The sequence below is a fragment of the Nesoenas mayeri genome (assembly GCF_963082525.1).
Source record: "Nesoenas mayeri genome assembly, chromosome: 3".
NCBI classification, from domain to species: domain Eukaryota; kingdom Metazoa; phylum Chordata; class Aves; order Columbiformes; family Columbidae; genus Nesoenas; species Nesoenas mayeri.
In genome coordinates this window covers 73,099,364-73,125,750 of record NC_137544.1, presented here as the reverse complement: position 1 = coordinate 73,125,750, position 26,387 = coordinate 73,099,364, and the positions used below count along the sequence as shown (strand labels likewise).

Below are 26,387 nucleotides of genomic sequence, written 5' to 3'. Positions count from 1 at the left end.
TTAGCTGCTCCTGCCTGACCCACATTCAGGTGGTTGGTTCCATCATGTCCTCTACTGCCATCATCCTACATTTTTCTAAACTCACTTTCTCCATAATCTGTCGTATTCCTTATTTTTTTGTAAAGAATTGATCATACATCATGGAGGGGACTCATGATATAAAGATGATGAGTGAGCTAAGAGGATTTACCAGGCAAAAGAGTGGGACCAGATAAAAATGAGTCACTGTCATTCTTAAAATGTGGCAGTCAGAACTGGGAAAGGTGTATTTGATACCCGACAACCGTCGTTATAACTTGATTTTACTCTTTCCCTACAATGCTTTCCTTCAAGTATTTTGATTAATATTGCCAAATTATTGCCAAACAGGCTTATTTTCTGCTTTCAAACCAGGCCTGTTCATGTAAGTATGATTGATGCATGCTAGACCTCCTGATGGCTTCAGTGAGCGCTCTGACTCCTAAATTTGTGAAATCACATTTACCCATGCAAATACAACCAAAGAGTTTTGCTTGTTGTTGCACTGACACAATGTCCTCCTGGCAGAACCCTTGCACTTGGTGCAAGTGGATGGATTGGAGTATTTTAATTTGCATTTCTTTCTGTTTCAGGGTTTTTAACATCCCTTTTTGGGGGGATGATGTAGCAAACCTCACTGTTTCACATCAAAAATTCCTATTGGAGTGGGTGAGACTTTTCCGGTAAATTATATGGATGTATGGTCATTACCACAGTGGCATCAGTGACATCATCGCTCGGTGGCAATGGAAACTGTCGTGAGCTGAGTGAGCAGTGGAAACCTAGACTGACACATACATTGGGGAATGAGCAAATGTGATTCACCACTAATCTATCCTCAGGTATTGAGATGGCCACCAAGTATCTTTGACTTGTCTGCAAATCTATATATATGCACAGAGCTTAAAAATTAATTTTCACTGTCATCTAACTTTTCTTCTGCAATTGCTTTTGCTTACCCGGCCAAGAAGCAGGTGATGAATCAGGTATGAATTGCGAATGGCTAATGAATAATAACCAGAGGAACAGCTTGTAAATAACCCTTAACCTAAAAACTGCTTGTCTGGAATATCTGATGATTTCTCATAAATCAAAATATATTTTTCCTGGTTTGTTGAATATATACATACATATTTATACGTACACATTTCACATTCCTTGTATAAATACAAAGATATCCAGTTTCAGGCAGTGATATTTGAAAAACTGTATTTAGGATGAACGACAATTGAGGAATTTAGCACAGATTAGCAGAGTCAAACAAGATTTCTACAAGTATAAATTGACGATGTAAAGTTTCAGTAATTTATTGTCGATTTTGACAGAACAATTTGGAACTAATCTGTCTAGAGGAGCACCTTTCATTTTTTTCAGATGAATAGCTCTTGCTTTTTGTCAGTCATTTCAGTCTGATTATCTATTTCAATGTAAATATTTTAGTAAAAGAGATTTTCTAATAAGGAGTTGTTAATTGCTAAGCAAACAGGTTGCAACAATGAAACACAATTCACTAAAGTTTTGTTTCCGTTAGCTAAGCTTTTTCTCAGAGAATTTAAGTATTTGCTGGATCTCTAGTCAGCCTGCTGCAGTTATGAGAGAAAAGCTCTAAATGTAAAGTAAGTAAATAACGGTTGGACTTGGGAAATAAAAGCGCCTCACACAAATAGATACATGAAACTGAAGTTATTCAACTGTTCTGATACAGTCAAATACACTGAAAGAAAATTAGAGAAGCAGATGCAGCTTTCTGTATTTTACTTCAGGACTTTTAGGCAACAGCAGTTTTAAAGAATCATGCAGATGAAAACAGTTTAGTAAAACCTGCCTTCTCTGAGTTTGTTTTCTTTTGAGCGGGGATTGTTTGGGGTTTTATTGAGAGTCTTTTGGCATTTTAAACCTTTTGCAAACTCTGTGGATTGTTTCTTACTGTTACAGAACATTCAACTAGCTGAAAACACATTTTAATTTGAAAGCATTATAATTTTAGCGGAACATTTGATTTTGCAGCCTTCCAGATTCACAGGGATACACGAAGACTAACTTTGACTGGAGTTAGTGTGTATTCTAGCATTAACAGAAGTCCTGAAAATATATATATATAAAATGCTTCAACGATTAAAAATAAAACCAAAAGCGTAGGTTTATATTGTTTTCAAAGCAGGAGTCGAAATTCGAAAGAAAAGAGCCTAATTTTGAACGGAAATAAGAAGATCGCCGTCGTTCTATGAGGATTCCCGCAGGTACCTGGGACGGCAGACCCGCTAACGCAGCACCGGGACTCGCACCGGACGACGCGGAGGTTTCATCTCCCGGAAGATAGAGGAAGAAAACAGAATCTCCCGAGTTTCGTCTGCCCCGCTGGCAGCAGCAAAAGAAACATCTTTCCCGCGAATATCTGCAACGGTTTCCGCGGTACTTGCTCCCGGCCCCCCGAGCAGCGCAGCCCCGGTGCTGCCGTGCGGCGTCTCCCCGCCGCACCGTAACAAAAATTGCCGCCAGGGGCACGGCGGCAGCCCCCGTCGGGCGGGCACCGCCGCCAAAACCGCTTCTCTGCCCGCGGGCGGGGGGGAGCACCGTGGGAACCGGCCGTCTACCTGAGGAGCGCGGTCCCCTCCGCCCCGTCCAGGTATTTGAGAAGAGGGAGCCTCGACCGGAACGTCCTGCTGAGGCGGGGGGACAGTGCAGAGTGGGCCGCCCGGCCCCGCAGCGGAGCCACGGGGGATGCCCCCCGCGCTGGCAGCTGGCGCCGAGGCTTCCCCGGAGGGACCGGGTGCTGCCAGCCCGGCGCTCGGGCAGTAGAATCTGCGGTCTAGAGTCCCCGCTGAAGGCGAGGACAGCCCCGCTGCCCAGCAGCCGCCCGCGGGTGGGGGGGAGGCGAGGGCAGGTGCGCGCCGCCGCCTCAGGGCAAGGGCAGAGGCGGCTCGGTCTCTACGAGCCGCCCGGTTTACGAACGATTCTCGCCGGTTAACGGCGCTGACAAGGCTGCGAGGCGAGGGCAGAGGCTGTCCCGGGGCGGCGGCGGCGGCTGCCGCTGCCCCGGGTGCCGTTAGGCTGACAGGTGGCGCGGGGCAACGGGTCCCCAACGGCCGCGTGGCGCTCGGCCCGTTCCGAAGGAAGCGCCGCAGCCGGGCTGAGGGGAGCCCCGCGGCCCGTTGGAGATGTCCTCACCTCTTCCTTGCCGTGGAGGTAAACTCCGGTCAGACTTTGACCTCCCCGCCCGCCTCTCGGCGGCGGCTGGCGCCCATAGCAGAGTGAGTTTGGGGAGAAAACGAAATACGTGGGGCGGGGGCTTCCAGCGCAGCCCTCGGGTCCACTCCGTTCCGAGCCCGCCCTGGGGCTTCCCTTGGCCGGGCGTTTTCCCGGCGGCTGCCCTGCTGAGCGACGCCGTAGCGCGGCCCGCCGGGGCGCCGGGACGGGCGGGCTGCGGCTGGGCCGTCGGGGCGGGGTGGCGAGGCGTCGGCCCAGGGGCCCGCGGCGGTGGCGGAACGCTCCTTCGAGGGGAGCGCGGCCGCCTGGGGGATGCGGAGCGGGCCCCGCCTGCCTGGGAACCCCGTCACGGAGTGGGGCTGGCGGCTGGCCGGCGCGACAGGCTCCGCGGGTGTGCGTGTGGAGCAAGGCCGGCGGCGGCCCCGGAGCCACACCGCACCTGAGGCCGGGGTTTCAGGTAGCCCCTTCGGGGAGCTGGACAGCTTGGAAGGCTGGGGCTGAGGGGTAGGTGGCTGCGGCTGTGCCCAGTAGAGACTGGGGAGGGCCAGGGGGAGAAGGAGGGCTCAAAGCAAACATGTGTGGTGCGGGGCATCGGGAGGAACTGTGTATCTCCGAATGGGAACGGCGGTTTGATACCCCACGGAAACAGAGGGTCAGTTTCCTGCCACCTTCGTCCCGGGCGCCGCAGGGCGTCTGCCTTTTGATCTCGGTGGCTGGAAATATCTGTTTAAAATAATGAGGCCGCATAGGGAGGATCTTTTTCTCGTGCCGCTGCCTCTCCCTGCGTTGCCTTTAGGTAAGCGCTGTGTTGTAGCTCCTATGTGCGCGCCTCGTAATGAGAGGAAGGGAGGGAGGCAGCCTGGGAAGCGCTGGCTCCGCCCGTGGGCGTTTTCTGGCGGCCGGGGCTGGTACTGGAACCGGCACTGCAGTGATTTTATCTGCCTCTTTGCAGACGCGCATCAACATACAGGGCAATATTTGACTTTCTCGAAGAAAATACAGATTGTTGCCGTTTTATTGTTTTGAATGCGAGGTGGGAGCATGAGAAAAAGAGGACTTTGAAAGGGGATCGGAGCCGCTTGGCGGTCAGTAGCGCTCTGTTCCCTCCGGCTAAAGGGGGAACGGAAATGTGAGGATTTTATGAGGGCGGGAAGCTGGGGTGCAGAGGAAATATTGCCCGGGGTTTGCTGGAGGGAACGAAGGACCGAACTACGGTTACCCCTCGTTTGGCTCCGTCCTTTTTCGGTTTCCCCTTTCGCTTTATTCTGGTACCTCTCCTGTACGTCCTGCCTTAAACTACCGCGAAAGGGAGGGAAGAGCGGAAGCATGTCCAACCCGGAGAAGCGGATCTTATCCCGCCCCTCGGCCCCCCTGTCTGCAGCACCCGGGGAAAAGCTCGGCTCCGGCAGCCGCCCGTTCCACTCCCATGGCCAGAGCAGCGGAGGTGGAGGCAGCGGCGGGTCTCCTCCTCCTCCCCCCGCTCCTGGAGGCGGCTCGGCTGCCTGCAGCTCCCTCTCTCTCCTCTTAACAACCACTAGCAGCAGCAGGAGCCGTGCTGCAGGGACAGCCTCCTCCGCCGCCTCCGCCAGCATCGTCCCCAGAGCGGCAGCGGCTCCTTTCCTCGCTCCAATCCCCTCCTTTTCCTCCGCTTCTCCATCTTCTTTTTACTTCTTGCCGCCTCCTCCTCGTTTCCCCTCCTCATCTTCCTTTAACCTCACAAGTCTCCAAGGGAGGGAAGGAGGAGGAGAGGCAGCGAGAGCGGCAGGAGGAGGAGGAAGAGATGTTGGTGGAGCAGCAGCAGCAGCAGCTCACTTGATCGCCCATCCAGGCAGCAGCGGCAGGAGGAGACTCTTCTCTTCTTTCTCCATCCAGAGCTTGCTGCTCCGTTCCGCAGCCGGCGGTAACCTGCACCACTCCCGGTTCCTCCTCTCTCCACCCGCCTCTGGCCCGTGGTCCTGCGATTCCCTCGGTGCTGCAGCAGCAGCAGCAGCCCGCGGCGACGGGATCCGAGGAGGCGACGGCCCCGGCGGGAGCAGGACTCCTAGGCGGCAGCAGCGGCAGAGAGGCGCCTTATTCTCCTTCTCGTCTCCCCTGCTCCTAGGGCCAGACATGGAAGATGGATCTAATTCTGCAAGCTGCTTTAGGAGGTTTACGGACTGTTTCTTGAACACAAGTAGGTACCGGAGCGCTGTGCCCGGCGGCAGGTCACGCGTGTCTCGGGGGAAGGCGAAGGGCTGTGTCCGAGGCTGGGTGCATGCCTCGAGGAAAGGGCATTTCTTTGTGAGTGGAGGGAAGGCGAAGACACAAAGGGGCCGTATACGTGGGGCGTGCGTGGACGCATGGAGGAGCGGCCGGGTGTGTATTGAGGATGCACGGACAAAGGGGATGCTCGGTGTAACTGAGTGCTCTTTGTGGGAGCTGGCTGTTAACGCCTTGGGCATCATTTCGGCATCAGATAGCTACGTATATGTGTGTCAGCTTTTTACTTGGTGCATGCTTCATTTTCTCAGGCATGATATGTAGGGGAATGGAGACTTTCTCCTCTACTTACTTGAAGTAGCAATAAGGAAGCATTACGGTATCGGTGGTTGACAGAAAAGCGGCGGCGGAGGACCGAACATGGTGAAATGTACCGCTTCTTCCTGCATCCCCTGTCAGATCCGCCACACGCCTGCCAATTCCGTAGCTTTGATCCGGCTTTCGGTCTGGGTGCCTTCTTCCTCTGGCCGTAGCTCATTGTAAGGCGGGCGAGAAGCCGGCGAGGAAACATGTGCTCCTTGTTGGGAGGGGGCTGGCGCGGAAAGCGGAATAAAGGGTGCAGGGGGTGCCCCATAAAGGGCGCTCCGCAGCGAGCCTCTTCCGCTGCCAGCGAGGAAACCCTTGCCGGCTACCACCGAGCCCAAAGGCGGGGGAAGGGCGCGGGGCCGCGTTCGCCCCGTGCCGGGTGTGGGGCGAGAGCAGCCGCTTGGCCTTTCGGTGCGGAGCTCGGCGAGTGTTCTCCCTGCGCTGGGCCAGGGGAGCCCGGCGGCGGCCGCTGGCCAGCCCGAACCGCTGAGGCGGGTTGTGCGAGGGGGAGGAGGGTTTCACATGGCAGAAGCTCCACGTTCACAGGGACGCGGCCCGGCTTCCCCTCGGGTGTTTTGCCCCGAGCCTGCTGCCGCCTTCCCTTCTCCGAGGCGTTTCGCCGATACGCCACGCCGCGCCCCGCCGGGGGGCGACCCCAGCGTGGGGCGTCCCTGAAGCGGCCGGGGCTTCGGGCTGAAACCCCTCGGTGTCGGGCTGCTCGTGCCCTCCCGCCAGCCTCTCAGCTCCAGCAACCCGCCGGGAAATGCGCTGATCAGTTTGGTCATGGAGTTAATGATTTTCCAAGCAGGGCAAGTATTAGGGCTGAAATACTATTTTTTCCTTTTTTTTTTTTTAAATCAGTGTTTTGCGTGTGGTTTATTTGTTTGTTTGGGGTTTTTTGTTTGTTTGTTTGTTTGTTTTTTGTGTCTCCCCCCCCCCTAATATTTTGATGCTTAGGGTGACCACAATTAGCTGTGGTTATTTGTGATTTTTTTTTTCTTCTTTTTATGACAGTTTCTTAAATAATAAATTTATGCCTTAAAGCGTCTGTAAACTTGCATCTTAATTTTCTAGTATACTTTTATTTGGTAGCTTTTTGAATGTAGGTTAATAGCACACAGTTCACAAGTGTGTATTTTGGGAGGTTGTGAGAAGAACTGTAGAGGTGTCAGCTGAAACCTCATTATTTGTCGTCTTGCAGGCTACTGTGCTGAAGACAGCTGTGAGTGTGGTAGCACTTGTTCTGCTCAGCAGTCGAGGTGAATAAAGATGACTATACGTTTGCTGCATTGTCTTTTTGAAACTTTATTCAATAGTTGATTATGTTACAGAGCAACATACTTATTTAGTTTTGAGGCCTGAAGGGAATCCTAAGCTCTTCCAGATTTTATTTTCTCTGTGTTTGAGAAGGGTAGAAAGCTGTTGTGTTAGGTACAATTCTGATGTTTTAAAATAAGTGGTCTTGGGAGTAAAGGACCAAGTTGGGGAATGTGTGTCATGCAGTGTAATTCTCTCCTATGCTACTCTAAGAAAAAAAAATGGCATGGAAAAACATCAGCTCTGTTCAAAACACCATTTTGAAAGCAGCGGTGACTTCAACTTAAGCTATTTTATGAACTCTTGAACATAAGAAACCTGGTCATCTTTGGCTGATTGTGACCTCTGACTGAAGATTTTCCTGCAGGCAGGAAAGGAGCAGAACAGTTCTTTCCCCTGTGAGTTTACTGACGTCTAAGACGACAGCCTCTCTCTCTGTGGAGACGCTTTTCCGTGCTCTGCAGCCTACTCTCATGAAACTTTCAAGAACCTAAATGTCTGATATCTCTGCTCTTTTGAATAGGATTGATATCGGCCAATGGGCTCAAAAGGTATTAGTGAGGTCAGACAGACAGACATCCACGTGTGTGCCTATATACATATGCGTACATTTTCCTCCCTCCCCAAATGATTGCATAAGTCTGATTTCCTTAGGAAACTGGGCTGAAAAAAAGGAGTGGAGGGGAGTGAAGATACTATTCAGTTCCAGTGCAGCTACTGCAAAGAGCACTTGTCCAACTGTTTGCAGTACTGTGCGCAGTCCTTGTTACACTGCAGCCGAAAGGCTATTATTGTTTTGAGGAGGGTGAGATCATGTAGAATAATGAAGATAATGTACTGCATCTCACAGCTTTTGTTTCCTGAATTGTGTTTTAGATTGTAATCATATGTCTGTACATATATACGCTGATCACCTTTAAAGATAAAAAGGTCCAAATATTTTTACAGGGAAACTGACGAGTTCTGTAGGGAGGAGAATTGAGATGAGCTCTTTTGGAATGGAGATTTGAAAGTGACTTAACAGAATCCTCAAGATTGGAAAACAATGAAATTGCTAGAGATATGTTCTGCTTCCCCTCTCCGCTCTTTAGGCTTGCATGCTCTCTAGTCAGGATTTTGTTAGAAGGTTCTTGATATTATTAATATTTCAGGTTCTGCAATACTCTCTGCCATATCTGGCTATTTTTTTTTTAAGATTCCTAATAAAGTGTTGGACTAGACTTGAGAAGCTTATATGTATGTACTTTGTGTTGTTTTTCTTAACTGTTTAAAATCTGTAACTTGCTGCGTAACATAGTGTCTTGAGAAACTTTTAGTGTCTAACATGGTGGATCAGTTATCAGTGGAGTTCTACCATATTTAGGATACCACAAGCTGTCAGATATTCCAGGTTTCTGTCAAATGTCTTACCTTCAGGGGACCATTCCATGTTCCTTCTACACTCAAGGTCTCTGAAGCTGCACATGTATACCGTATTTTATCTGTGACTCATGAGTCTACTCACAGGTATGAGTATTTTACAGTATGGGGGCTTTCTGCTTCTCAGAGTATTATCACTATATTGGTATTTTATACTGAGTTACCTTTTATCTGGCTTTTTTGTGTGTGTGTGTGATGCAGCAAGTTTATTCTGCACTTTTGTGTACCAGTTGCTAAGACTTTCTGAGTAATGCTCTAAGAAAGAGGAGATGTAGTAAGATTTGTAGTTGTAGAATAAAATAGCAATTAAGGTTGAAATAAAGTTAAAAGTATTTCTGTTACCTGCACTAATGGGAAAATTATTCTTGGCTTGACTTTTTTTTTTCCTAGTCTGTGTATTCATTACTTGCGATCAGGGTTTTGTAAGCCACATGCTGATCTTCAGCAATGAATCTCATGTGTAAAGATGGACAGGGTTTGGTTTTACAATGAAATCATACTTAAAATTTAGATGCTGATGTAGAAAACTGAATTGTCTCTGGTTTTCACTCCAGGGATTCTGGCTCCGTGTTAATGGAAATTGTCACTAAAGCGGTGTATTGTTATTATGTTAAGTGATATTGTTTAGAGACTCCCATCAGGCTACTATTTCATAACATGACATTTTGCAATAAGTTATAGGAACACCATCTATTCTGGTCTGAAGTTCTGCCATTGTATTTAGAGGGACCAGTGCATAGGGCAGACAGCATGGAATGGCATGGAAAGGGAATGGAAACCGTGGGGGCAGAAGCAGTTAACAGTGAAGGAGGGCTTGTCTCTGGTAGTCAGGGATATTTTTACAAATGGTTTTCTATAAGGCATGCAGCTGACTTTTGAAATAACTAATCCTATGTCCCTTTGACTCCTCAGCTCTGCTGCTCATGTTTGCCTGATGGCTTGGGGGTACCGAGCACTCACAGGCCTTGAGAAAGGAGGTAACGCTTTCACTGCTAACTCAGTAAGATGGGCTGTGGAAGGTGTGACTATGTACGGTGGGATAGTGTGAGTTGGGAGGTAGTTTCTTTTTGTCACTTGTGCAAGGAGGATGGCAGCTCATTGAAGGTTCTAACACAAGGCTGGCAGTTTGGATTACCCTGTTCGTGTCCCTTCCTTCTTTTGCTTAGGTGTAAGCCATACTCATTAGCTGGACATGGTGAAAACCCAGAAGTGTAAAGGTTTTGTTTCAGCATGACTTAGTGACTTGATTTTGAAACAGTCATGTAAACGCTAATTTCCTCGAATGATCTAGAGTATGTTTTTGGTTTACTTGCTTTTACATCATCTCTTATACAGCACAGTCCAACAGTACCTTTTGTTCAGTTTTGACATTTTTGTGCTGTATTCTAATACAAATAGATTATACCTAATTTCTCTCAATGATCTCAAATAATGAATTTAATTTTAGATTCAGAAAATAAGAATGAGAGTCTGGGTATATGTGTATTTATAACTTGGAAATGGCTTATGCAGCTTGTTGGTCAATGTTAACCTTTTCTGTGATTGAAATCATATTTCAGTTTGGTGAGGCTTATATGAGCTATTTTTTAACACTACTTTAAAAACTATCGAAGTTTCAAGTCATTATGTTTAATACTTCAAAATTCATTGGTTTTTTTACAGTATTCTAGTCTTTACACTTTGGCAGTATTGCCATAATCTAAAAGAAAAGTAAGAACATAAGTTAAAAGTTTCATATATATATATATATATATATATAAAGAAGGGCTTTAAAAAAAAAATATATATATATATATAAAAATTTGTTTTTATACTCCCTCTGCTGGCTGTTTCAATTACAAGTGCCTGTACTTGAACTTCGTTACTACATCTGCTCTTCCTTTACTGTTTTATCAAATGAGCAGTAACGCGTATTGATTTCAATCTGTATTTAAAATGCAAAAAAACCCTGTAATTGTTAAATGAAGTAAAGCTGTTTGCAGAAATGGAAAATTTGATACCTGTTTTATGGAGCAAACTTTTTGTTATACCTTGTATTGATTTGAACTCTAAAAACAATTGAATATTTTGGTAGATGAGTCACATCTTTACCAGTAAATATTAACATGAATAGCATTTCAGGTATTGTTCTAAAAGATTTAGTTATCTATTCCATATATTGTAACATATTTACTATGGACCTTTGAAGAACACTTGTGGCAAAACCAAAATAATTATGCCATGTTTTGTTATGTTAAACAAAGAAAAATCAATAATGAGTTTGACTAACATGTATATAATTAGCTACAAGGCTGCACTGGAAGTATTCTGCAGATGTAATGCATTATTTCTTAGGATACTGGTTTTACTACGTTAGTATACAGCAGAAGTATACAGCAGTGTTAACCCAAAATATATATAGCACTCAAAAATTGTAATTTTTAGGAACTTCAGAGGTTATGTACGAGGATTGTTGTATATGCTATTGAAACAGAGCCATTGCATTCCCATGGGTGTCAGTTGTGGTTAAAATTGTGCAATATTTCTTGCTTATATTTCTGCTAAAGATCCAGACTTTGCTATGTCATGTGTCCTCACTTGTGCTGGTACTTGACTTCTTACTGTCAGTTTGAAGAGTGCCACCTACTGAATGACAGCTCCTTCCAGCACTTTTTTTCTTTGCCATCTGAAGGCTCTTACAGCTCAGCCTCGCTTACCTTGTGGGATGTGAAAAGTTGATGCGGTTGAACATGGCAACTGTGTTGAATCAAGCCTCAGCTTTGACCTCTTCTATTAAGAGATGCTATCTTTTCTTTCTGATTCGTTTCAAGGTGAGGAAACAGGATTTTCATCCTGGGAGGTGAGCTTCCCCTTATCCCCTTTTTAAACACTTGTGAGAAAGCATTGTATTTCTGTGGTTTTTTTGTCACTTCACGTCAAGCTGCCACAATTAGTGTGGGAGGAACCAGCTTGGCTGATGTTTATAGAAGACTTTGGCTTCTGCTATGCCAGACAATGCATTGATGTGTTGCACAGTCAAACGAGACAGTTCAAAAAGCAGATAACAGACTCACAATCATGACTTTATTAACAAATGAACATTCCAAAATGCTCATGATGTGTTTGTTTTTGCATGGTAGAAGGACAATCTGGTTAACAAGTTCTAAATTTTTATGGTAAATAGATGAATTAATCTTTACTGTTAGTGCACACTGAGAACGCTTTATTTCAACATAGAAGCATGGTAATTATGTTCTCAGGGAGAAAAAAAAAACTTGGCAAGAGTATGAATTAGTTCAAAAAAGTGTATAATTCACATATTTACAAGGAACTTCTTTATTTCAGTGTTCTTTTTATATATCTTCTTCCCAGTGATATATTGCCACAGAGAGATTGCTTAATTCCCAGCTCCTAAGCACCTTGTCATGGGTGGCATTAAGAAGAAGAAATACTGTCTTTCCAAATTTCATATTCTTTCAGAAAATATGTGGATAGTACATTTTAGTCTGTGTGAGTGAGGTGTTTAAAATGTCACATCATTAAGAGATGCCAAATCTTATAGAATCATAGAAAGTCCTGAGTTGGAAGGGACCCACAAGACTTATCGAGTCCAACTCCCGTCCCTGCATATGACAACCCACAGTTCACACTACGTGTCTGAGGGCATTGTCCAGTCTCTTCTTGAACACTGTCAGGCTTGGGGCCGTGACACTTCCCTGGGGAGCCTGTTCCCGTGCTCCACCACCCTCTGGGTGAAGAACCTTTTCCTGATGTCCAACCCAAACTTCCCCTGGCACATCTTCCTGACATTCCCTCGGGTTATGGCTCAATAAGACTAGAATTGAGGTCTCTGTATCACTTGAAGGCTTTCTGAAGTAGTTCTGACTCAATATTGAAAGAGAAGGCTTCTGGATATCACTCACTACCTTTAGAGAACTCATACTCATTTTAGTAGTTTCCGATTAAAATAATAATAAAAAAACCTTAGCATAGGAGGAGCAATAGTAATCTCATCTACTTTGATGTTGGGACCCAAAGAAGATGCTGTCAGGATGTGAGACCAGTTAATCCACCTTCTACCGGGAAACTGAGGAGATTTAATGCTTGCATTAGCACTTATTGATCTGATTCCTTGTTTCTGCATTATCAACTAGCTCCTGTGCAGCTGAGTTGTCCTTCTCTTAACAAAGTTTATTCAGCTGTTAATAATTCCTAAATTCTTCCTTTTATCATTCCACTTGCATCAAAAAGAAATCCCCGAAATGTCAAGGCACAAATAGTTACTAAAGGAAAGAAAATTTTTGTGTCCAAAGTTCTAACAACTTTATACAGAAACCTCGCATCTCTAATCCTTTGGATCTGTATGTACCCAAAAGAGCTGATAATTCTAACTGCTGGCAAGCGTTGCCATGCTCACCTTAATAATACTGTTTACTTTGCTTCATTCTGTGAGGAAATTTTGTAATTAGCAGGGAAGATGTCACTTTCTTTGCCCTAAATATTTTAATAGCATTTCTGCAAATTTGGGATATTCTACTGCTTCAGAGAATAAGCTGAAATTAGGCTGAAAGGGTGGATAAGTGTGCATTTCATATATTCTTTTGTAGTTTTACTCACTGCCTAATTTTTATTTCCTTTTATTTCTTTCGTAGCATCTTACTTTATTTACTTAGAAACTGTAAAGCTACTACCCTCTCTGCTAATGGTCTTTGAGTTATTCTGGAAAAAGAAAAGAAAAAAAGAAGTCATGTGCTTTAGTATTTCACTAATAATTTTTCCCTAACACATAGCAATTAAGTTTATGATATCTCGTTCTTTTACTTACACTGTGAGGTTTTGTGTGTGTGTGTGTGTGTGTATTTTTTTTTTGTGTATGTGTGTTTATATTATGGTGTTCTTTCATGCACATACAGATACCTTGGCAACTTCTCCAGAGTGAATTCTTTCTTGGAACATAGCTTTGTTGCCTGTGCTTTCTTCGCATGGCTTTCTCTTTCTTTCAGTTGTATCTGTATTTTCGGGTTAATATTATTTCATCCTTATCCACCCATCAGCTTATTTCAGCTGTTGCTTCTTTGTTGGTTGCTCGATTGTGTTGATTTTGTTTCTTCCTGCAGTGGGCCTGTGTCTTACCCTGTCCTTTTTACAATGTTCTTATTTTCCCCTACTGCTTTGGTTGTGTGAAGGCAGTATGCTGCTGTTATTTTTCTTGTGATGTAGTTTGCTTTGGCTGTATTGCCTATATATATATATATTTTTTAATTAATTAATTTATTTTTTTTTTTTAAAGACTAAATTTTGCATGGCAATCTGAAAACTCTTGCTATGTGTTCTGTATTTGCAGTGACTCATTGTATTTCCTAATCTGCTACTGTCTGCCCAGCCCTAAGTGTGATGTCAGTAGAGGTTTTTTTTACTTGCCTTTTTTTTTTTTTAAGCAAACGTAGGGCTGATGAAAGTTACTGTTTGATGTAACAGGAAGCTGAACTCATCTGTTCTCAAAACAGGCACTGCCTTGGCCAGTGTGCTCAGGTTTCACCATGCCAGGCTTCTACGTCTTGTGCTGGGGAGCAAATCGCTTTTGTGTGGATGTGTCTCTCTGTTCCTGTTTCCTCAGACTTGAGTTTTCAGCAGTGAAGACTCCTGAGACAACTACCCTTAAAAAGCTTATTTTTTCATGAATCTTAAGTCTTCATGATTATGAATGCAAGAGGGTCTTGGGATTAGAGATGTCCTTTTGAGAAGTGCTTTCAAGAGGTCAGAGACTGTGAGTGACCCGTGGTCTCCAGTGTTTATAGAACGGTGCATTCCCCTTACAACTTTTGCTTTAGCTGTTCTGGTACAGAGAACAGGATAATCTGGTGTGTTGTCATAAGCTGTTGGTGGGTAGGAATGTGCTTGTCAATTGCCTGTTTCTTTCGTGGACTTGTGTTGGAGCTATATGCAGTACTTATACTTCTGAACTAAGTGCATAGAGCACGTGAGCTCAAGCTCTTGCCCTGTCTTTCCTGCTTAATTTTTAGTGTGCTCCTTGGTGCAGTTCAGACTGATGTCTAGCTGCCTGCATGTGTACTGGGAGAAAGCAACGAAGGGACTGTTCCCATAAGGCAGTGGGAAAGGTACTTGTCTCTTCTGACCTGGTGTAAGGAGAAGGCTAGCTTTGTGGACACAAGCTGTGTCATGCTCTTTTGTGGCTAGAGAACAGGCTCTGGGCTGCTTTATTTACTCACGTAGGGACAAAGCCATATGGACCAGGAGAGGAATCTTTATGCTGTTAGTGGCAGTGGGACAGAAATTGTTTCTACAGACCAAGTTCTTCTAGTGAATTTCTTCACCTTACTGCTTTGTAAGGCTTCTTTTAAAAGTTGTGGTTAAAATTTGTGAATGCATGTTCATAGGGGAATGGGAAGACACTGGGTTTGTAAGTTGACAAGGATGAATGAAGTGTGTGTGGTAATATCACGTGTTTTATGGTAATGAAAAATGATGGAGGCTTATCTGCCTATGGCAGTAGTCTTGAAGGGGTAGAAATCAGAAATAGAAAAAGGTGGAATGGTTAGAGAAACGTAACATTTTTATTGCTCAAAGGAATGTTATTACAACAGAGGAAAATGTTCGTCCTTATAGGGAAAGCTATTTATGAACTCTGAGAGGTTTCTTTTGGGATAGATGAAAGATTTGATATGTAAATCTCTCTCAGGAAATCACCACATTTTGAAGAAATCTTTTCACTGGAGTGTAAGACTTCACTGAAGTACAAGATTATGGTTTTTTTTAAGTGTGAGGGATATTTTTCTTTGTAACATCACCAGTGTTTGCTTTCTGCTTAACTATATTTTTTTGCTCTTTTTAGTAACAACATAAATAGTGCTTGGTGATTCTTACCCACTTTTTGAATGTAGTAACAGATAACCTTTTAATTTATTTCTTCACTTTTTGTAGCTTAATATTATCTTCACTGATCAGCCAATTGCTATTTGACAATCTCTCGTGTATGCCAGCTGGCCATGTCTTTTACCATTATTTTACTAGCTCACTCTGAAAGTTTTACTGTACTACCCTGTGTACTTTTTTTCTTAAGCTTTATTTGTAATTTAATAACTTATCCACTTTGTTCCTGGTTTTTCTAACAGCTTATTAAAGCATAAATCTGACTACACGTAGAGCACATGCCCCCTCTCTGCCTCTCTTAACGTGAATAGTCTTGGATGGCTCTAGCCATGAGTATGTTGTGAGTACAGCTAACATCACCATGTCTGGTTACTTTGCTGATGGTGACCTCTTACTTGTCCATGACAAGCTCTGATTCCTGTTCACAAGGAGATATTGCAGTTGATGCCTTCTGGTTTGGCTGCAAGGCTAATTTTTTTTGTTTTTGTTAATTCAGCTGTGTGTACCTTTCTTAAAAATATGTTGAACTACTCTCTTAGCACTTCACAGGATCTTGTTTTAACAATGTGAGTTTGAATCAAAGCAACTAGCTGTTTTGCTGTGCCAAGAAATGCTTTTACCCAAGCACTTGTAAAAGGGGGTGTTTGTTTTGCTTGTTTGACAACAATTCTTTTGGTGCTTATGAAGCCGAAGGGAAGAATAGTAAAGAAGTTGAAATCTGTTATATATATATATGTCAAAATTGAAAAGTGAACATGAGAACAGTTATATTGAGTAATATTGGAATATTGAAATCCTTTTGCTAAAACAGAAGCTGGTAATTGCAAAGTGACTTAAGCTTTCTTTAAATATAGAAATGTCCTGTGCTGAGCTTCAGTTTGGAACTTAAAACTAAGTTGTCAAACTAATTTGGAAGTTTGTATAAAGACTTTTATATTGGCTTAAACAAATACTATTTTGGTAGGTTTTAGACTTCTCAGAGATGAGGTGTGTGAGGTCTACTAGTGGCAGCTGAGATCCCTAACCTGTGCTGCTCTGCTCGAAGTTACCACCAGCTTAGCAGAATTAGCAGCAGAAATGCTCACACGCACTGCCTGGCTTCCTAACCTCTGGTGCATGTGATGTTAAATTCTGATAATATATTGAACTCTAGGCTGTGGTGATTGATGATCAAACTGCAAAAGTGATTTTGGGTCTTACTTGTATGCTGGTAACCTCTGGAAGCAGGTTGCAAAAGGCTGTTAGGACCAATAAGGGCATAAATTGCTACAGCTGCTTGCTTCCCCTTTCTGTCTCTTAATGCTGGAACAAGCCTGACTCCAAAGCAACCTGTTTCAGGGACAGGAGATTGTAGGTGCTTGTTGACTCTCTCTGGTGTAGGGTAAGTTTTCTGCTGGTTGGCTTTATGAATAAATTCAGTGTGGAAGCTGGAGGATCTGCAGTGCTGTTGGGATAACAAGCCATGTCAGCATGTTGCTGGAAGCTGATAATGCCTTTCATCAGCAGCTCATCTTAGATCAACTTGGCTGTGCTTGATACAGTTTCATCACAGTTTCGTGGTCACTCAAAGTTCACATAAACTAAATGTTCCGTTTAAAGAAGTGGCCTAATTCTTCCTCCTTGAGGCTGCTCTTTCACGTACTTACATACTCTTCCCTTGTGTAGGAACATTTGTGTGGCTCCATGGAGGACCTGCTCTCAATTAAAACAGACCAGGATTAAAAAGGGAGATGATGCATGCCTTAAAGGACTCCTGAAATTTTGAAAATATGCTGGAAGTGAGTGTTTAAAATGTGTTAGTGAAGTTGGAAGTGTCCTTCAGAGATGAGGAAATAAGGAAATAACATGATTTATGTGATGTAGATTCTGCCATCTTGGAAGTCAGCTTTATGAAGGTCTCTAAGTGCATGCTTAGTGTTTGTGTTTTTGGTTTGGTGTTTGTGTGTGTGGGTTTTGTTGTGGGTGGTGTTTGTTGGGTTTTTTTTGTGTGTGTGTGTGTTTTTGTTTTTTGTTTCCTCCACATGTCTTTTGCTTTGCTTGCCCAGTACTTCACCCAGCCCGGAATGTGCATGGTGTTGATGATAGGAGGTATTACTTGGTATCTTTGTTTTTTCTTAGCAAGCACTGAATCCTTCTAATTCTATAGTGAAGGCCTTCCACAGAATGTGGAATTGCTAGTTGTCTTACGAGCTTTTCTGCTGGTGGTCGTTGTATGAAAGTTTTGTGATCATGATTTTTTTTTTTTTCTACTACAGGGCAGTAAAAGACTCTTAGACAGAAGTACAAGAATATTTACTCATTTTGTGCATGTCAGTGATTGGAGATAACCTGAAATAACAATATCCACCACACCTATTGCCCTGCCACTAAGTGCTGGGTAAGCACAAACTAGTTCTCCCAACAAACCTGGAAGTTTTCTAAACCAGGAGATTGTCTAAAATTTAGACACCATAGGCATGTCTGCCATCTTTCCAAGCAGTTGGGAAAAACATTTCAAATTAGATGAGTGAGTGCTAAGTAGAAAAATGTCAGAGCCAGAATGAGACTTCACGACCTGGCTTCTAATCTGGGGATACCTCTGCCAGACAACATTGAGTTGGTGATCCAAAGAGAATGTTGCTATAGCTTCCTGTGACTTAAATTGTTCTTGTGTTTATCTTTTTCTGTAAACAGCTCCCAGACACTGGAGATGTAGGAGCTTTGAATGCAAAACATAATGGTGTATCGTTCTCTTCAAGGCCAACAGTAAAACCAGTTTAAATGTGCTTGTATTAAAACCATGACGTGAGGTAATGATTAGTTTTGATTGGATCTACTTCTACTGCTTCCCCTTTCCTAAGATAAACTTTAATTGAGGGAAGAGTTATTGTTTTAGCAAATAGCATTATATTTGTTGAGAAATTGTAAGAAAAATAAAGACAACAAGTTTACCTCGCTAGCATCAATAAGACTGGAGGGAGAAAAAAGATGAAAGACAAGATATCCTACAGATGTATTTACAATTGGTGGTTCTCCGGGCTCTTGGCGTTTTCTGCTCATTTATCAATTCTGAGCATGAGAATTTGCAGCTGCATCTTTGCTTCAGTCGGGAAGTCTTTGTGAAACTACTTAAAAGCTTTTGAACTTCAAAATTATTGTTGTTTTTTTGGGAGGAGTGTTAGTATAGGGTGAAAATAAGGAGGAATAGATAAGCATGCTTAAAATTGTACAGTGATTGTAAAGTACTGTGTCTTTGGTCTAGATAGTGGTTGCTGATACTTTCCTATGTTGCTGTTCCGCACAAACACTATGAGTTAAGTGCAGGAGTGTGGGTAACAGTGATTTCCTGTCTTGTACTGCTGGAGGCTATTGGGTGATCCTTTACTTACTAATATCTTTTATAGTGGTTTGCTGTCAAAATCTGCATGTGAAGGTTTAGTCCTTCAGTTTCAACAACTGATTGGGTGCTGCAGAGATCAGCGAACATTTTGAATTCAGGTTTGGCATTTATTTATTTAGTTTTTAGCAGTTTATTTCCATCCAACGCTTGTTTGGCAACAATGCTGCTCTGAAAAAAAATGGCTATGTATTCATGAATTATTTTGGTGAAATACTATGATACAAATACTGTCATCTTACTGCCATACTACTTTCTTTTTTTGGAGCAATGCATAATTTGGGTCCCACCCAAAGTGCTGCTCTCCTATTTTATATATATTCATATTTTCAGCTAATTTGCTTGCACTGTTTTTCTACTTAAACGCTGGGAATCTGGTTAACTTGGCACCTGTAACAGAACAAGTCAAATTAAGTAAAACAAAGACAAATAACCTCTAAACCCCAAGCAATTCAGTGGGTATTAGATCTGAAGTCTGGATGTTCCTGCTGCCTTTTTTTCTCTCTTTGCTTCTTCCTCTCATTTCTTTCTGTCTGGCCATCGTACTCCCTGGAACCTCTGCCATCTCACAAGGTGGGCAGAACTTCCCCTTTAGTGGCCACTTGTTTGTGTCCCTGTGGTCTTTCTAACTGCTGCTTTTCATGAACTCATCTGAGACGTATATTTTGGGTCAGATTTGGTTGCAATTAGTCATAAGGTCAAACTGTATTTGTAGAAGCAAATTTTGTGGCTGAAAAGCCATTAAGACAATTGTGTGTCTTGTTTCTTTTGACCTGCTAAACATTTGGACTTTTGTTGTTGTTGCATCTTTATTAGTTCTTTCAGTAGCATTGAGGTTCTATTAATGATGGCTCCAATTTGTTTGGATTCCTAAATTTTTTAATGTTTTATGCACAAGGCAGAGATACATAGCTTCTAGGGTGAGAGGTCAATGATGTTTTCAGTAGCTTCTTCCTTCTGAAGTGTAATTTAACAAGGGACTCTGCAATTGAGTCATCATGATGGGAAGTGCATCTCAACTGATGTAATGCGTTTGTGTTTCCTGGAAACAGAACAAAATCGCAGCTTCGCCCCATTTAATGCAAGATTTGTCATTGATTTTGGTTACCATGTGATATTTACTCCTATCGTTTGATCTTTTGTTGTAATGGGTTGTTCATGCTTCATGAGTCTGATTTCTGACATCAGTCCCTCAAAGCAGTGTTGAAAGTTTTTCTTCATGAAGAGTATTTTACATAATATTTTGAAGTACAGCACAGCCAAATCTGATTTCAACAAGACTTCTACTTTTGTTCCTGTGTAGACTATGCTAAAACAGGGGATCAACATAACTGGCAGAGCAAGAGGGACTAGATGCATAAAGCTGGGTAGACTTCATAGATCAATTCTTCCAATAGATTAACTATTTACCTAATGAGTATTGCTCCTGTCAGGAATATATTTTCTGAATAAGATGCATTGTTTTGGTCTATCTTGGAAACTAGAATGTGTTAAGTTAAACCAGTATCACCTTGATCCTGTCTGCTGCAACAGTATCTGTTTAACCAAATCACTTTGCTGTATTGCATACTATTTTAACTATTTTGTCTCAAGACTCATTTAATCACATTGCATTTCATCACTTGCACAAATGCTGTGTATTCTTTCAAAGATTCAAACCAGAAATGTTCAGTGACTACTTCTGAATATTATTTTTTGGCCTCTGTAAAATTATACTGTCTTGCTATTTTTTAATATGGCTTCCTCTCTGACTTAAGAAAAAGTAAGTTATCACAGTATATAGAGAAATGTGAGCTCCATGTTACATAAGTGGTTGGTCTGAATGCTTTGGTTCCCTAAATTGTTTTTATCCTGTCACAGCTCTTAGAATACAACACACAGAAATTTACCTTAGTAGTAGTTTGTAGAGTGACTAATTATGTGTAATGAATTTGTGACCGGAAAAATCTTCAAGAACACTCCAAAGTGAAGAGTCTTCTCTTAGCTATACTTGCCTATCCTTAATTTCAGTGAGGATCAATAGCAGTGGAGTAGAGGACAGGTTTGGTGCTTAGTAACTTTATGATTTTTGCTGTATTTAAGGCAAGGGTAGTATAGGGGATGGGAAAGCATACGGCCAATTAAAAAAACCAAACAACCAACTATCAAAAAAGTCCCTCCTGTGTACAGACAGTTTGATCACAGTGTTGTTTTCAGAATTCAGCCAGACCTGCACAATGTTGTTGTGGTGATGTTCTGTAGAAATTTTTAGGCACTTTATCATTTACTTATGTATGCAGATACGGAAGCAAAAATGACTGCTTGCAGAGGTTTGCATCTTTCTGTGTCATAATGGTACTCTGATGGCTCTATTATTAAAAATAATGGTAAGCATTTTTGTTATGGTTAATTTCTTGTGCTGTTTTATAGCTCATGTTCTTAAGGAAGTTGGCAAGCCACTGGCTGAACCTTGTGGCAGCCTTGATGGGAAGGGAATGGTAACTAGACAGACAGTTGTTCTTTCTGTATGCCGTAGGGCAGAAGACTCAATGGTCGGGTTTTTATGTGCTTAACTCTGCATAAATCTTGCTGAAGAAAACTTCTACAAGTGGTTTGAAAACAGTAGGATAAAATGATTTTGTAAAATAAAACAAATTATGTTATTGTAACAGCTTGAATATATTTATTCTGGTTTTGGTCATTTTGTGGCTGTTCATTTCTCTAGGCCAAAGATGTATTTGCAACTCAAATCCCAATAAAACTCTAAATAGGAGTTGGATTCTCAGATGAGAATGGTACATAGCTTTATTTTTTCTTTTCAAATAAACCTTTTCTTTTAAGTGGGGTGATGTTTCTCTGAACACATTTGTGAATTAAATGAAGCCTGGTCTGGTTTAGCTTCAGATTTCAGGAAAATGAACTTGAAAGGACTCGAGTGGTCTGAACGAACATGAATAAGGTATGCTAAACTGGTGAAAGTTTTTTTCAGATGTTGGGGTGCTCAGTTCCTACTTCATAGCAATCTCATTGGAAACAACTGGCATCCTCTTATTTGTGTGGTGGTGTTGTTGGTTTGTGGTGGTATTTTTTTTGTTTTGTTTTGGTTTGGGTTTTTTTGTGTGTTTGTTTTGTTTTTTGTTTTTTTCCATTTAAATCATATTGAACCACTAAGTTTTTCACATGGCCTTTCTGTAAAATCATACATTTACACAAGCTTAAGCGCATGAAATGTGTTTCGTGTTCATAAAGAAAATGGAAATCAAGGGAAAGGAAGGAATTGGAAGCAGCGATGGATTTTTCTAATGAAACTTCTACACAGCTCTGCTGCTGCCTTTTCCTTATGTGCATGTCTGACAGAAAATGGAAAACACCTTTCCTTCATCACTTCCCCCATGATAAAAAATAAGGCCTTTTTCTCTACTTGCCTGCAGCTTGGTGGGGTGGGGATGGCAACTCTAGTTTTACTTATGAAAGGATTTTGATGTTTTTATGGAAGTTTTTAAGAAAACAAAACTTTAAATAGCTGTTATACAAAGAGGCAGCAGTCATAAAATATATTAAAAGTGTATTTCTGAATCATAAGTTGCATTTTGTACTTCAAACAGACTTTTTTTATTCTGCCAGTATTTGTGGCAAGTATTAAAAATGAGTTAATGACAATGCGGATCCCATAGCAACTGGAATATTATAGAGATGATTCTGATCAGATGCAGCAGACGGGCACAAGGGGACACTTGTGGACGCAGACCATCAAAGCTCTCTAACAAACACAAAAAAGCTGCTAGGATAATGACTTGGATAAGGAAAATTCATTAACTTCATTTCAGGTTTTGAAGGAAGCACAGTGGCACTGCCCAAGCCAGAATATTTGACATTTGAGTATGTTTTAGATCCTTATATAATATTTAACTGAGTTTTTCCTCTCTTGAAAGTGGAAGGCAAGAAGCTGCTGTGTTTCAGGAAATCAATGTCTGGTTGACGGTGTCTTTAAGACCCTTTACCCTTCTAGCTCAGTTCACAGCAATAGTTCATACTCAGGCACTTGCTACATTTGACTTGAATTCAGCTTCATTTTGCCAACTCCTTTTAAAAAAAGAAGTGACAGACTTTCTTTGACTGAATGGATGGGCTTGTGACACCTTTGAAAATCATCAGACTTTGTGAAAAGAAATTGTAGTTGCTGTTTCTGGGGCTGTGGTGAGGAAACAGTATTGTTGGTTATGGTTGGAAGATTGGAGTCCAAAATATGATTGCAAGCTAGTCTAATATTCTACAGCTTTTCTTTTGGTATTCACATAATTGTATGTAGATATTATTTGTTTTTCAGTGCTGTGGCATTTTGGAGTGGACCACTATGTGGGGCAGATGAAGTAACCCTTCATCTGACTGATAAAATGGTCAAAAGGAAGAAGGCAAATCCTGCTTTCAAATATTGAGCTGCTAGAGCTGTTGTAGTTTCACTTAGTCACCTGCCCCCTTCCCATACTGATTTTGAGTTATGTATGGTTTAGATTTAGTTTTATGGTAAATATATTTTTCTTTACTGATATATTGTACATTTTTCAAATTCCCGTGTATCGTTCATGTAGAAGGTGGTGGAAGCTAGGGAGGGAAATAGAGTTCTACAAGTGCTGGTAACAATATTTTTAACAACATAAACTGATTTGTTCATATCCTCCTAAATACAGAGGTGGGATTCCTGGTGAGATGAGATGACAGCTCTGCCTCCCAGTTAGGGCTAGCTGCTGGAATGGTGAAAGAGCTTTCAGTTGCCTTTCTTCCTTCCCAAACTTCTCTTAATGTTTTGTTAGTTGATTCCTACCACAGCCTCTTAGTAGTTGCAGTATCTTCAGGAAGAGGGTTTTTTGTTTGTTTTTTTATCCCATCACAACTCCATTTCAGAAAAGACATTTCTCTGAAAGACCAAACACTTGTTGCCATGTTGGCAGGTTTACCAAGGGAGGGCAGCTGTCAAATGAGATTGTTAGTTTTATAGATACCCATAATCTTTTTGTGAAATATCAGGAATTGATATTTAGTAGTTACAATTCAGTGACTGCTTTAAGTAACCATCTCACAGCTATTTATTGTCTTGACTAATGCTGGCTGCATAAAGGGCTACTTGATTCTACTGCAAAGTGTACTTCAAAATATTAATGTGTGCAGGATATGGTAAAAGGAGAACAGAAGAGAGCAGGAAAGCATATGAAAGAAACAGGATAGAGTTTCATAGTTTCCTTGCCAATTGGAAAATAAACATAGCTGGAAAGACAATTGGGACATCAAGAAATGGAAGGGGCAGTAAGGAATTTTCTGGCAGAAAAGGGAGGTTTAAAAAATCCTAACAAAATAAAAATAGATGATGACACATCAGTTCAGATTTTTCCATTGAGGAGATACTGTCCCACCTACTCAAGTTTCTGAAAGAAAATCTGCCAGTCTGAAATATCAACCTTCGATCATATTTCTTGTGATATGTTCTTTTTCTGTGTATGTTAGGATGATATAGGGACTGTGGTGTTGTTTTAGGTCCATTCTTTATTGCAGATAGCAGCTAGTTTTCTGGTTGATGCCTTTTATGGTGCACTTAGATTTTAATGCTTCCTTAATTATTTCCTTTGTTACAGCTTAAAAAGGCAAAGACTGGCCTGCCACTAAGTTTCTAGGCAGCTGATCTGGCTCTGAGAGAGGAGTTTCTTTGCAGGATTTCCAGTGTGAGAGGAGGATGGTATTTCTTGGCCATTTAGGAAGTCTTAACTTCTTGATATCTTGAATCTATTTTCCTGAGCCATTCAGAGTATAGATTCCTCATATATTTTTTTTCTTCCTAAAGAAATTGACTTCAACTGCAAGTTGAGCATGGAAAGGCAGAAGAGCTTTACAGGCACCTGAGTATTGGAGGGTAAAGTGCTTCATACCGATAGTGTTCTTCAGACTTCAGGTTTATATAGAACTGGATTTAAATATTAACAATAGCAAGGAAATGTCTGAGGCTTTACTAAAAAATAAACAAAGGATTTTGCTTTCTTCCTGTTTCTATTCTTTTGGTGTTACTGACTCTATCATTGTATGGGGGTTTTATAATTATTTTTTTTTCCCCTCTACCAAGGGGACACAGCTGTCTGCTCTGTAACTTCGACTGTGTCACCATTAGCACTCTGTTATCTCACACAGCCGTGTGTGTGTGTGGACTTTAATCTTCTATATAATTGGTGGCGGTGATTGCTGCTAAAGCTGTAAAGGAAAAGCATCCATTCACCTTCGTGTGAAACTGGATGATTGACGAACTCATGAATGTTTCCTCTCTCGGCTCTGAACCGAGTAAGTAAGGCAGAGTACCTCAGGCAGTCTAATTTCCTGGCTTGATAATACGCTGGGAAAAGAGCCATTTGTTGTCTTCGTGGTTGTCCATATATGGACAAATCTTTTGCCGGGCTAAGTAAAAACAGTCATCTTTCAGGAAAGAATAGAATGTTACAGGATTTTGGAAAGAGCAGGTTTTATAAGCAGAAGTCTAGCTTAAAATAATAGATGGTTGTTTGATGAACTTCAAAACAGCACGGGCTCAGGTTTGTATCCTGGAAGTGTGTTGGAGGATTGCAGCTGGGGATGTGAAGTGTGCGTGTTAACTCTTACTCTAGTTGTTTGGCAGCCTTGGCTTTGAGAGGGACCAACGCTGATGCTGGTGCAGACTATATTTGTAGACTTTCCTTGCCTTTTTATTTAACTTTGGAGTAAAGAATAGGGAGGCATTTACAGCACAGTAAAATACAAGAAAGTTTCAGTCTTTGACCATCTGTGGCTTAGTAGTACACTTGTTTATAATTTTTAAAGACCTTTAATAGTATTCCTTGATGAGTTGGAGGATCAGGCTAGGTATTATCACATAGGAGATCCAAGAACAGCTGGACAAATTGTGAGTTGACTGCTGAATTGTGGTGTTATTTTCTGTTCATCCAAAAAATTTGGGGTCTGTATAGAGTCCTCCTGTTTTGACTCAGGGGGGCTATGAAATACAGAGTATGTATGTGGGGAAGCAGTCAAATAGTTTTCTCTCAGATGGACCATAGAACACCACAAAATGAGCTGCTTTTAGCCACTCTCGGAATGCTGTTATCTCTGCGTTTCATCAGATGACAGTCTTGAGGACAGGAAGTTTGAGGGAATAAGTCAAACTCATGGTTGTAGGATTATGTTCTATCTACTAATATAGTTTCAACTGGTTACAATATTTTATGTTTATTATCTTTGTTCCAGGTGTAGTACCAGAGACCTTGATTTCTGATGAACAGGGACTGTAGAAAGAGCCCTTCATATGTGATAAGGAACTATGTATAGGGCTTGTCTAAATGCTTGTGTTGTCAAGCCTGGAGGCACTCTAGTTGGGACATTTAGTTTAGTTCTGAGGGGAGACCATGCAGTATACTGAATAGTAAAAATGCTCTGCAAAACTCTTATTGTTCTGGAGGTTCACTTAGAGTTGTTCTGTTGACAGTCTTGAAGATTACATTTTTTGGCATATTAAAGCTTAGAGTAGCTTCTCCCCCGCCACCTGTTGTACTTGGAAGGAGAAGGTAGAGAAGACAAAGTAGGCAAGGTTTGTGTGTGATGGGTTTTTTTTGTTCTTTTTTTAAGG

The 26,387-nt window shown here is 42.0% G+C and overlaps 1 protein-coding gene across 1 annotated transcript in view; it reads left to right on the top strand.

Moving 5' to 3' along the window:
- Nucleotides 1-4,551: 4,551 nt before the first annotated feature.
- Nucleotides 4,552-26,387, top strand: part of PDE10A (phosphodiesterase 10A) — a gene marked incomplete at both ends in the record, with an annotated part of 183,429 nt that continues 161,593 nt past the window's right edge. Inside the window, one exon of the mRNA XM_080341577.1 lies at nt 4,552-5,398. Within this exon, the coding sequence (XP_080197703.1) occupies nt 4,552-5,398 (847 nt within the window). The remainder of the gene's footprint in view (nt 5,399-26,387) is intronic.